The sequence below is a fragment of the Panthera pardus genome, unplaced genomic scaffold (genome assembly GCF_024362965.1).
Source record: "Panthera pardus isolate Hobbes unplaced genomic scaffold, ASM2436296v1 HiC_scaffold_16, whole genome shotgun sequence".
NCBI lineage: Eukaryota > Metazoa > Chordata > Mammalia > Carnivora > Felidae > Panthera > Panthera pardus.
The window spans coordinates 123,689,512-123,703,033 of NW_026526721.1; the positions used below are offsets into that span (position 1 = coordinate 123,689,512).

The 13,522-nt window shown below is 35.8% G+C and overlaps 1 protein-coding gene across 8 annotated transcripts in view; it reads left to right on the forward strand.

Annotated features, from left to right (window-relative positions):
- The window catches only part of CEP70 (centrosomal protein 70), a 79,300-nt gene that overhangs the window by 25,613 nt on the left and 40,165 nt on the right, over nucleotides 1–13,522 (forward strand). For 7 of the 8 annotated variants that reach the window (XM_053903776.1, XM_053903777.1, XM_053903780.1 and 4 more), the window contains 4 exons: nucleotides 1,243–1,333; nucleotides 1,457–1,580; nucleotides 1,921–2,101; nucleotides 11,480–11,649. In XM_053903776.1, the coding sequence (XP_053759751.1) occupies nucleotides 1,243–1,333; nucleotides 1,457–1,580; nucleotides 1,921–2,101; nucleotides 11,480–11,649 (566 nt within the window). Of the gene's footprint in view, nucleotides 1–1,242; nucleotides 1,334–1,456; nucleotides 1,581–1,920; nucleotides 2,102–11,479; nucleotides 11,650–13,522 lie in introns of those variants that run through there. The other variant, XM_053903779.1, reaches the window with a different exon arrangement.

Here is a 13,522-nt window from a genome sequence, read left to right on the forward strand (position 1 = left end):
GTGAGCAAGGGAGCGGCAGAGAGAGGGGGAGAGAGAATCCCAAGCAGGCTCCATGCTGTAAGCACAGAGCCTGATTCAGGGCTTGATCTCACAAATGATGAGATCATGACCTGAGCTGAAATCAAGAGTTGGACACTTAACTGACTGAGCCACCCAGGCACCCCTACTTTAATAACTTAAAAAGCAAGTAAATCACCTCATACAGTGATTCCAAATTGATCATTGGATTTACATCAAAAGACTGTTATAAACTGTTAATGTCATGCATATAAATGTATAATTAAAAAATCTCTTTTCATTCTTTTTTAAAATTTTTTTAATGGTTATTTACTTTTGAGAGAGAGTGTGAGCGGGGGAAGGGCAGAGAGAGAAGGGGAGACACAAAATTTGAAACAAGCTCCAGGCTCTGAGCTGTCAGCACAGAGGCTGAAGCGGGGCCTGAACCCACAAACTGTGAGATCATGACCTGAGCCGAAGTCAGATGCTTAGTTGACTGAGCCACCCAGATGCCCCATGCTCTTTTCATTCTTATCTGTATTGTATGTTCTTAATTACCTTTTTCTTCCCATTATTATGTTTTTATTTACATACTCTAGAAAGTCAGGGTTCCCCTCTCAGGTTTGTGTTGTAAATACATATTTAAGAATGAGGGATACAAAGCTTGAGAGTATCTTTCAGAGTGATTCTACTAGAATCAGTTACCTAGATGGACAGACTCCTTTTTATAATTAGACCTTGTCTATTATACAAGAGACTATTAAATTATTGGCTTTGACCAGTCAGATTTAAAAAAAAATTTTTGTGACCCTACTTATTAAGTGATACTTGTTTCTGAGTGACTCAAATTTAATTTACTATTCAGTTAATATGACCTAATTTGCAGCTGTTTCTTTTGAGTAGAGCCTGGTCCGGTTCAGTTAAACAAAAAAACTTGGGTCTATTTGGTTCACTGAAATTACAAGGTATTTTTTTGTTGGTGTTTTTGTTTTACTCTATCCATTAAGGTCTTATGTATGAGTATTCTGGAATTATATAATTATTTATGCTCATTTGCATTCTTTATAGTCTGCTAATTTTGCCAGAAATAAGTTTAATTTTACTTACTATATGTACATAAAAATTCATATTAAAAAACTTTGGAGAAAAAGTTCCATTATTCTGAAGACAAGGAAATTATGTTCAAGAGGGTGTTTGTTTTCTCTATATGTTAAAGTTGATTCTTTTCTCTCTTTGTAATCGTAGCAGGAAGAAGCAGAATGGGAAAGCATAAATGTGCTTTTGATGATGCATGGCTTAAAACCTTTATTACTAGTCAAAAGAACTGATCTTAAAGGTAATCAGATCCTATTCTTGCTCATTATGGTAAAAAATGTCTTTTTCCTTTCAAAACTTTTTATCCTAAAAATTTTTTTTTGCTTTTTATTTTTATTATCTGTGTTACATTCCATAAATGTAGATTTCATCATTTTTGATAAACAGTCATCACAGAAGATGAGGCAGAATTTGAAAACATTGATGGAAGAAACAACACGTCAGCAGAACATGATCCAGGAGCTCATAGAAACTAATCAGCAGCTTAAGTAAGAAAATGGAAAAATGTCTCTTTTGAATTGTTTGTATATAAGTGATATATGCATTCTAAAAATAATTGCCTTGAAAAGAATCCAGACCTTTAATTTTCTATTTTGACTAAATGTTAAGTTTAAATATTTTTATATTTTAATATTTTTAATAGATAATTCTTTCAGTAATAGCTTAGCTTAGGTGTGTAATAGTGTCCTATATTTCTTATATTGGTTTGTGTTACATGATGGAAATTTTAAGAATGCAAAGAAATTTTAGAAATTATGTTGTTAGATGGGTATGTTTGTTGATGTGATTTAACTTTTATAACTAAGGGAAGGAATTGTGTGTTATTAGAAATGAACTTCAGCTAGAACAGAGCCGAGCAGCCGATCAGGAACAACGAGCTAATGACTTGGAACAAATTATGGAGTGTGTGAAATCCAAAATTGGTGAATTGGAGGATGAATCCATAAATAGGGTTAGCCAGCAACAGAATAAAATAAAAGATCTTCAAAAGGAGCATAAAGCTTTACAGGTATTAATTGTGTTTTCTTACATGATAATACTAAAACGGCTCATTAAGGTCACAGGTGACCTCTGTGTTGTTGCTTAATTCAGTGGACTTTATCTTATTGACCTATCACTGTTGCCTTCTTAAAATTCTTTCTTTCTTTGGTTTCCAGAATGTCCTCTCCTCTGGTTTTCCTTTTGGTCATTCTTCAGTTCCTTTGCTGGTTCTTATCTCTCTATCCTCTTAGTGCTGGGACTCCCCAGTACTCATTTCTTAGATCTTTTATATTTCCTATATATTCTGACTCAGATGTTCAGTCTAATTCATAGCATAAATTCATTTGTAATTTAAATCTGTAGCCCAGGCATCTTCCCTTAGTTCCAGACTGATACCTTGCAGCCTATTTGATATCTCTACTGGATGTCTAATAGATATCTAGAATTTTAAGTGTCTAAAAATGTATTCCTGGATTTCTTCCCAAAACTTTTAATTTTTTTTTTAGTCTCCACTCCGGTCCAAGTCACCTTCATTTCTCTTCTACCCCTCTGTTGGTCTCTCTTGTTTCCACCCTTGACTTTTTCAGTGTCTTTTTGAACATAGTAACTCAGAAGCCCCTAATGGCTTTCCTTTTTCTTTAGAGGAGAATCAAAAAGTCTTACCATGGCCTCTAAGGTCCTACATAATGTGGCTAGCTGTTACTTTCTGATTTCATCTAGTGTACTCCTTGCTTATTTCTACTCCAGCCACACTCATGTTCTTGTTCTTCCTTGAACATTTTCCTTGATCATCCTCACTTCAGGGCCTTTGTACATTTTGTTCTTTCTTTTCCCTTTGCCCTGCATGCTCTTCTCTCTCTCCTTTCTCAGTGTCACCAAGAGTTAGCTGCATGGCTTGTTCTCTCTGTCCTTTCTTGGATGTTACCATCTCTCAGGAATACCTTTCTTGACTACTTTACTTACAGTTGCCAATCCCATCCACCACACTTCATACTCCTTCCTTGATTTATGTTTTATCCATAGTTCTTACCGCTGTCCAATATCCTAACATACTATATATAAACAAATAGTTTTGTTTATATATTTCCCTGTGTTAGAATGTAAGCTCCATGAAGGCAAATATTTTTGTCTATTTTGTTTAGGCTAAAAGAGTACCTATTATTAGTAGGAGTAAATGCTCAAATATTTGTTACTGAATTAAATTTAATGTTTTTATGGAATATCCTTTGTGATTATTATAAGTTGTTTGGTTACTTTTCTTTTTATAAAAATAGCAGTATTTTAACACTGAATGCTTAATTTCCCAATTTTAAGAAATCGTTACTTTATTAAAAAATTTTTTTATTTTTTATTTATTTTTGAGAGCGAGATAAAGAGCGTGAGCCAGGGAGGGGCAGAAAGAGAGGGAGACAGAGAAACTGAAGCAGGCTCCAACTGTCAGTGCAGAGCCCGATGCAGGGCTCAAACTTACAAACTGTGAGATCATGACCTGAGTCGAAGTCAGACGCTCAAGCGACCAAGCCACCCAGGCGCCCCTATTTTATTTTATTTTTAACTGTTTATTTATTTATTTTGAGAGAGAGCACATGGGCGAGTGCAGGGAGGGGAAGAGAGAGAGGGAGAGAGGAATCCCAAGTAGGCTCCAAGCCCAGTGCTGAGCCCCATACAGGGCTCATGAGATCACGACCTGAGCCATAATCAAAAGTTGGCTGCTTAACCGACTGAGCTACCCAAGCACCCCTATTTGAGAGTCTCTTATGGTTTCCTCCCTCTCTGTTTTTATCTTCCTTTGTTTTTCCTTCCCTTTTGTTTCTTAAATTCCACATGTGAGTGAAATCATATGATGTTGGTCTTTCTCTGACTTATTTCGCTTAGCATAATACATTCTAGTTCCATCCACATTTTTGCAAATGGCAGGATTTCATTCTTTTTGATCACCAAGTAATATTCCATTGTATATATATACCATATCTTTATTCATCAGTTGACAGACATTTTGGCTCCTTTCATAATTTGGCTATTGTTGATAGCGCTGCTATAAACACTGGGCTACACATGCCCCTTCGAATCAGCATTTTTGTATCCTAGTAGTGTAATTGCACTAATTTTTGAGGAACCTCCCTACTGTTTTCCAGAGTGGCTGTACCGGTTTGCATTCTCACCAACAATGCAAAAGAGATCCTCTTTCTCCGCATCCTTGCCAACATCTGTTGTTGCCTGAGTTGTTAACGTTAGTCATTATGACAGGTGTAAGGTGGTATCTCATTGTGATCTTGATCTTTATTGTACTTGTTGATGTTGATCTTTTTTGTACTTGGGCTGATTTGTGCCCCAGTATGTACTCTATTCTGGAGAATGTATCATGCGTACTTGTGAAGAATGTGTATTCCAATGCTTTAGGATGAAATGTTCTGAATGTATGTAAAGTCCATCTAGTCCAGTGTATCATTCAAGCCATTGTTTCCTTGGTTTTCTGTTTAGATGATCTGTCCATTGCTGTAAGTGGGGGTGTTGAAGTCCCCTACTATTATGGTATCATTATCACTGAGTTTCTGTATGTTTGTGATTGGTTTATATGTTTGGGTGCTCCACATTGGCATAGATGTTTATAATTGTTAGGTCTTCTTGGTGGATAGACCCCTTAATTATGCTATAAAGCCCTTCTTCATCTTGTTACAATGTTTATTTTAAAATCTAGATTGTCTAAGTATGGCTACTCCATGATAGATGGTTCTCCATCCCATTACTTTCAATCTGAAGGTGTCTTTGGGTCTAAAATGGGTCTCTTGTAAACAGGATATAGATGGATCTTGTTTCCTTATCCATTTTCTTACCCTATGTCTTTTGATTGGAGCGTCGAGTCCATTGACATTTAGAGTGAGTACTGAAAGATATTAATTATTGCCATTGTGTTGCATATAGAGTTGGGAGTTTCTGGTGGTGGTCTGTAGACCTAAACTTTTTTAAAGTCAGCAAGACATGCAGAATACATTACTGGGTTATATGTACTAAAATCTAAATAGGGAGGAAAGAGATAGGAAGGAAATGGACATTTCATGTGGCACAGGCTATTAAAATTGTTCTTGGTGGGAGATTGTGTGCTGTGTGAATGGAGGTCTAGTTCTTGGGTTCCCCATGAAAGATTTATATAAGAATCTGCACTCCAATAAAGACAGCCAGAAGAAAGTAGCAAGCACAAAGCAGTTTATTAAATAGGACAATATGCTGTCAAGATGGGACAGCGGGCAGGCCCAAGGTGGCAATGGCACTGGAGTTAGGGCTATCTTTTCTTTTTATGGTTGCATAGGTTACGGGTAGTGGCTAGAGTGGTCTCTGACTGAGGTTTCCAGTCATTTAAGGGACTCCTCCAATAGAGAGGGGAAGTTTTTGGTCCTACAGGGTGCTTGCCAGAACTGTCATGGCTGTTTTCCCTCACGGGAGTGAGGGGTGCTGAAACTGCAGTTAAAATATAGTATAATGAAGTTCTAGGTTATTGCAGGCCACAGACTCACAAGGAGAGCACCTGCTATTCTTGATCTGATAGCCCTGGAAGGTGGGGAAACTGGAAGCACTGTTTACCACCATCCTTACCTCCAGCTCATATCTAACTACCCTATCAAAATCATTGATATCTAATCATCTTTCACTGAACATAATTATTTCAAGATTCATTCATGTTGCTGGTTGTATCAATAGTTTATTACTTTTTATTACTGACAGGTATTCCATTGTGTGGATATACCACAGTGTATTGACCTGTTAGTGTGTATTTGAGTTGTTTCTAATTTCTGACTATTAAAAATAGAGCTCATGAATATTTGTGTTCAAGTGTTTCTGTGGACATAGGCTTTCATTTCTCTTTGGTAGATATCTAAGACTAGAATTGCTGAGTTGTATGGTAAGCATATATTTAACTTTGTAAGAAACTGCCTGTGACTTGTCTTCATTTTTTTGGTAGTTTGCAAAGAGCTTAAGTTCTAAATTTTGATGAAGTTTAATTCTATCAGGTTTTTAAAAAATAGCTTATGCTTTTGGTTTGTATCTTAAAAAATGATTCCTAGCTCAAGGTTATAATATCTAATTGTTATACCACCATTTTTTAGAAAGAGTATCCTGCCTCTGCCACATTGCCGTTGTACTTTTAGCCGAAATGAATTGTTGTATGTGTAGCTCTACTTCTGGACACTGGTTTCATTAATGTATGTATCTGTCTTAACGGAAGTACCACACTGTTTTGATTATGGTCAATCTTGTAATCAGGCACTGTAAGTCTCCTACATTTTTCTTTGTCAATGTTGTGTTCACTATTTTAGGTCTTTTGCATTTCTTTGTGAATTTTCTAATTGTTGATTTCCAGAAAAAAAGCCTGCTGGGATTGAATACATAGATCAATTTGGGGAGAACGACATCTTAACAGTATTGAATGTTATGATCCATGAACATGCTGTTTCTATTTGTTTAAGTCTTTAATTTCTCTCAGCAGTGTTTTGTAATTTGGGGTACTCTGGCCTTTCACATATTTTATCAGATTTAGCTCTGAGTATCCAATATTTTAATGGTATTGTAGATGATTGTATTGTAGATAGATGTATTGTAGATGACTGTTTACTAAAAAATAAAATCTTAAAAAAATAAAAATAAAAAATTTAATCTCTACACCTACCTTGGGTCTCAAGCTCACAACCCTGAGATCGAGTTGCACACATTTCCGATGGAGCCAGCCAGACACCCCGATTTTCTGTTTAATTTACTAATGTTCATTGCTAGTTTATAGAGATAAATTGATTTTCGCCCTTTTTTTGTTGTATATCATCATACAGAATATAAAACTTAACCATTCTAAAGTATACACTTGAGTAGCATTAAGTACATTCCTGTTGTGCAACTGTCCTCACCATCCATCTACAGAACTTTTTTCATCTTCCCAAACTGAAACTTCATACTCATGAAACAGTAACTCCTCATTCTTTGCCCCCTGCAGCTCCTGACAACCATCATTCTACTTTGTCTTATTATTGACCATTCTAGTTACCTCATATAAGTGGAATCATACAGTATTGGTCCTTTTGTGACTGGCTTATTTCATTTTACCGTAATGTCTTCAAGATTTATCCATGTTGTAGCATGTTGGAATTTCCTTTCTCTTTAAAGCCTGATAACATTCTGTTGTGTGTATATACCACATTTTGTTTATCCATTCATCCATCAATAGACACTTGGATTGTTTTCATCTTTTGGCTATTGTGAATAATCCTGCTATGAACGTGGATGTACAAATGTCTATTCAAGTCCCTGCTTTCAGTTGTTTGGGTTATATACCCAGAAGTGGAACTGCTTGGTCATATGGTAAATTTATGTTTAATTTTTTCTTGAACTGCAGTATATTCTCTGAAGTTGCTACACTATTTTACATTTCTACCAGCAAGGCACAAGATTTCCCCACATCCTTACCTACATTTGTTATTTTTCATTTTTGTTGTATTTTTTTTTTTTATTTTTTTTATTTTTTTTTAATTTTTTTTTTCAACGTTTTTTATTTATTTTTGGGACAGAGAGAGACAGAGCATGAACGGGGGAGGGGCAGAGAGAGAGGGAGACACAGAATCGGAAACAGGCTCCAGGCTCCGAGCCATCAGCCCAGAGCTTGACGCGGGGCTCGAACTCACGGGCCGCGAGATCGTGACCTGGCTGAAGTCGGACGCTTAACCGACTGCGCCACCCAGGCGCCCCGATGTTGTATTTTTAATAGTAGCCATTTTAATTGGTGTGAAGTGGTATCTTATTCTGGTTTTAATTTGCATTTTGCTAATGGTCTGTGATGTTGAGCATCTTTTCATGTGCTTATTGGTCATTTGTATATGTTCTTTAGAGAAATTTCTATTCAAGTCCTTTTCTTGTTTTTTTATTGGATTTTGTTGTTGAGTTGTTGGAGTTGTTTATTATTTATTTTTTAACATTTATTTATTTTGGGGAGACAGAGAGAGACAGAGCATGAGCAGGGGAGGGGCAGAGAGAGGGAGACACAGAATCTGAAGCAGTCTCCAGGCTCCGAGCTGTCAGCACAGAACCTGATATGGGGCTTGAGCTCACAAACCGCGAGTTCGTGACCTGAGCCGAAGTCGGACGCTTTAACCAACTGAGCCACCCAGGCGCCCCTGGAGTTGTTTATTTTGGATACTGACTCTTATCCTATGTACTATTTGAAAATATTTTCTTATTTTGTTGGTTGTCCTTTGATAGACAAAAGTTTTAAGTTTGGAGAAAGTTTATCTGGTTTTTTTTTTCTCTTGTGCTTTTTGTGTCTTATCCAAGAAATGATTGCCAAATCCAGTGTCACTAAGCTTTTGTCCTATGTTTTCTTCTAAGAATTTTATTTTATCTTGTACATTTAGATCTTTGATCCATTTTGTTAATTTTTGTATATGGTGTTAGATAAGGGTCCAACTTAATTCTTTAGTATGTAGATACCCAGTTTTCCCAACATTATTTGTTGAACAAAGCCTGTTCTTTTCCCTTTGAATGGTTTTGGTACCCTTGTTTAAAAAAAATTTGATCATGTATCCACAGGATTATTTCTGGGCTTTCTCTGTTCTACTCTGTTGGTATATACCAGTATCACACTGTTTTGATTACTATAGTTTTGTGATAAGCTTTGAAATCAGGAAGTTTAAGAACCTTAACTTTGTTCCTTTTTTAAGATTGTTTTGGCTGTGTAAGATCTCTTGAGATTCCATATGAACTTTAGGACAGATTTTTCTGTTTCTGCAAAAAAAATGTCATTGGAATTTTGATAGTGATTGCATTGAGTCTCTAGATCACTTAGGGTAGTATTGACCTCTAAACAATATTAAGTCTTCCAGTCTGTGAATACAGAATGTCTTGACATTCATTTGTGTTGTCTTCACTTTCCTTCAGCAACTTTTTATAATTTCAATGTATGTCTTTTGTCTTCTTGGTTTATTTCTATTTTATTCTTTTCGATCTATTGTAAATGGAATTGTTTTCTTAATTTCCCTTTTGGATTGTTCATTGTAAATACAGAAATGCAATTGAGTGGTGTCTGGTGGCTCATTCGGTTGAGCATCTGACTCTTGGTCCTGGCTCAGGTCACGATCTCGTGGTTTGTGAGATTGGGCCCCATGTGGGGCTCTGCACCAACAGCCTGGATCCTGGTTAGGATTCTCCCTCCCTCTCTGCCCTTCCTTCGCACGCATGCTCTCTCTCTTTCTGTCTCTCTCTCTCTCTTTCTCTCTCTCAAAACAAATTAAAAAACAAGAAATGCAATTGATTTTTCTGTGTTGACTTTGTATGTTTCTACATTGCTGAATTCGTTTATTCTAACAGGTTTCTTTTTGTGCACACTTTAAGTTTTCTGCATATAGCATCGTATCATCTACAAACATACTTCTACCTCTTTCTAAAATGGATGCCTTTTATTTCCATTTCTTGGCTGATTACTCTGATAAGGACTTCCAGTACAATTAACGAATGCAGGCATCTTTGCCTTGTTTCTGATCTTAGAGGAAAAGCTTTCAGTCTGTCACTATTGAGTATGATGTTCACTCTAGGTTTTTCATAAATGGCTTTTTAAATTTTTTTAAAATGTTTTATTTACTTTTAAGACAGAGAGAGACCGAGCATGAGTAGGGATGGGGCAGAGAGAGGGAGACACAGAATCTGAAGCAGGCTCCAGGCTCTGAACTGTGAGCACAGAGCCCAGTGCAGGGCTCAAACTCAAGAAATGTGAGATCATGACCTGAGCCAAAGTCGGACACTTAACCAACTGAGCCACCCAGGTGCCCCATAAATGGCTTTTATTATGTTGAGAATGTTTCATTCTGTTCCTGGTTTGCTGAGTGTTTTATCATGAAAGGGTGTTGGATTTTGTCAAATGCGTTTTCTACATCAATTAAGATGATCATATGTTTTTTTTTTTTTTTCTTTCAATCTGTTAATGTGGTGTAGTACATTGATTTTTCATATGATGGGTCGTTTCTGCATTCTAGGAATAGAAGTCGCTTGGTCCTGGTATACAATCCTTTTAATATGTTAAGGAATTTGGTTTGCTAGAGTTTTGTCAGAGATTATCCACGTTAGTGTGTATAATGGATATTGGTTTGTGGTTCTCTTCTCTTGTGTTGTCTTGCTTGGTATCAAGATAATGTTGGCCTCATAGAATGACTTAGGAGAGATACAGTTGATGGTTGTATATTGCTCTTAACACCTGCAACCTTGCAAAACTGATGATTAGTTCTGGTTTCATTGCTAATGTATAGATAGTGGTGGAACTGGGACATTTATCACTTGGCTCTAGAGCAACTGCCTGACTTCTAGTTGGGGGCTGAGGCAGATGATCACTGGTTACTGGGAGATGTTGTAGTATCAGAAGCTGAGTCCCCTTTTCCCCTTGAGGCTATCTAAGTCTCAGTAAACTTGACACTATGGGCAGGTGAACATGTGCTTAGACAAGTCATTCTCTTTTGAAAATGGTATGTCTTAGTTATAGGCAGGTTAGGTGGGGATGGAGTTTCTCACTGAGTTTAATGAAAAGTGTATTAATAACAGCAATGATAGTGCTGTTGATAATGAGCTTTCAAAGGACATTGAAGGATTGAAGGTAGGGAATAAGAGAAAACCAGGCCAGTGATATTTCATTGAAGACAAGCAAGAAAGTGTCCAAGATTCATATTCCTTTGTATAAATCTTGGGGTATATATTATTTCTTAATAATAAATCCTTGTTAGGGACTTCCTCTGAGTTTGTTGTCTCTCATATGGCATGAGTGCCTAAATTGATCAAATTATCTGAAATCTTGAATTATCATTGATCACTTAACGTGAATTTTAGGGGCACTTGGGTGGTTATCCAACTTGATTTCTGCTCAGGTCGTGATCTCAAGGTCATGTGATCAAGTCACATTTCAGGCTCTGTTGTTGGGCTCTGTGCTGGGTGTGGAGCCTGCTTAAGATTCTCTCTTTCTCCTCCTGCCTCTGTCCCTTCCTAGCTCACGTGTGCATGTATGCTCTTTCTCAAAAAAAAAAAAAAAAAAAAAAAAAAAGAAAACAATTTTAAATCCTGGTTTTTGTTAAATCCAATTTGTTAATATTGGTTGTTTCCTGATTATTATTTTCATCTATGAAATTATATCATTTTTGTGGACATACTTGAGTTCCTTTACTTACTACCCAAACTTGAATAGACCCAATTAATTATAGTTTCCCTATTGTTTGATTTTTTTTTTTTCTGTTTATGACTTATTAATGTCCTTGGAGCTTGCACCCATGTGAAAACAGTTGTTAAAAGTTCTTGAATGAAGCATCTTGATAGAAGCTGTGTACAATGTTATTAGGGCAGCATGTCCTAGAGGTACATATTGTGATTATGTTTTTTGAAAAATTTCTTACAGGCAAAATGTCAGCATTATAAGAAAAAACAAATGGAGCAACAAGAGACCATTGCTTCTTTGCAAAAGGATATCTATAGATTAACAAAAGAGGAGGAAGAGCGCATTGTCACTCAAAACAGAGTGTTTGCTTATCTCTGCAAAAGAGTTCCTCATACCATCTTGGATAGACAGTAATGTTTCCTACATAAATTCATATGTGTAGTTTTATTCATTATCATTTTTTTAAAACACATTTTATCTTGGGAGTGGTTATATCTCTTATAAACTAGAGGAGTCTTCCTCCTTTTGTTCCCTGCTTATTTTCCCCCCAAAATGTCATTGACTTGTTGAAGAAACTGGTCATTTGTCTTGGAAACTGGTTTATGCTAGATTTGCTTTCTTATTATGTCATTTAACTTACTCTTCTGTCTCCTGTATTTCCTCTAAACTGGAAATTAGGGCTAAATTTAGATACAAATATTTTTGGCAGGGGTGCCTGGGTGGCTCAGTCATATAAGCATCCAACTCTTTGTTTTTATTCAGGCTGTGATCTCACAGTTGTGAGATGGAGCCCCGTGTTAGGCTCTGCCTTGACAGCACGGAGTCTGCTTGGGATTCTCTGTCTTGCAAAATAAATAAACTCACTCTCTCTCAAAATAAATAAATAAACTTAAAAAAAAAGAAAAAATATTTTTGGCAAAATACTTCCATAGGTGGTAATTGATTCTAATTGTAACATATTAGGCACATATTGTCTTGTTGACTTACTCTTAGGGATACTAGATTGTTGGGGTTAAATAGTAATGTAATCTTTCCGCTATAAAATTCCCCATCATCTCTTCATCTAATGGTTTCACCCAATTGATGATTTTGCAAAATAGTGATTTTTCAATTCTACTGTTTTGTTTTTTGTTTTTTTAATTCTTTCATAAAAAAAAGAATCTTTCCTATTGACTATGGGCTGTTTAGTTGCCTTATGTGGTTTGTTACAGGGAAGATAGAATTAGTGTTCAGTTTTTTCATTTTACTTCCTACTTTTTCTTTTTTAAAAAATTTTTAGAGTTTATTTATTTTGAGAGAGAGAGAGAAAGCTAGCAGAGGAGGGGCAGAGAGGGAGACAGAGTCCCAAGCAGAGGCTTGAACTCACAAAATGTGAGATCTTCATAACCTGAGCTGGAATCAAGAGGCAGATGCCCAACGAGCTGAGCCACCCAGGCGCCCCTTAATTCTCACTTTTTAGCGTAAGAAGTTGATGCTGTTATGATTTCCAGTGATAAGCAGTAAAATTTTTTGTTTGTGGCTATCTCTCTTCTTTCTAAAGTTGTTAACAAAAGTATTTTAATAATAAAATTATTCTGTCTTCAGCAGGTGGGAACTTTTTCCTGCTGGTAGTATATCCTTTCAACCCAACCGCATTAATCTTTGTTAAATTTCTTACTTTTAGGCAGAAGGCACATTCTGTGCTTTATTATTATTATTATCATTATTATTATTTAATTAATTTTTTTTTTTTTTTTTTTTTGCCTCAGAGCGCTTTTGTGAAGTGGACTCAGATATTTGTTAAAGCTAACACTAAACATTTAGAATTAACTAAATTAAAATTAAAATTAATTAATTAGACATTTCTTTTAGTTAGGAATGGTTTTTAGAGACCACAGTCTGGATGTTGGGGTTGCTTGTCATGCTTATAATGTTTATTATGTTGTCACTGATTTTAGGACTTTATAGTGAAGAGTGCAGGGAATTATATATATATTTCTGGGGAGAAAACAAATCCTTAATTTTTTTTTCCATCTAAAGTTAACATTACAGGATTGAAAGTCTGATTCTACATTTGTAACTTTCTTTTATGCTAGAAATCCTTTTTCCTAACAATAATATAATACTTATTCATTTGCTTTATTGTGTAATATATGAAAATGGTTTCAAAATAATACCAGAATTACTGCTAACAATAAGCCTACTTATGAAATTTAAATTTCTTTGCAATTATCTTAGACACCAATAATGTATTCTACTAGGATGCAGTCAAATACAGTGTTGTAAAATATCTTGAAATATTTC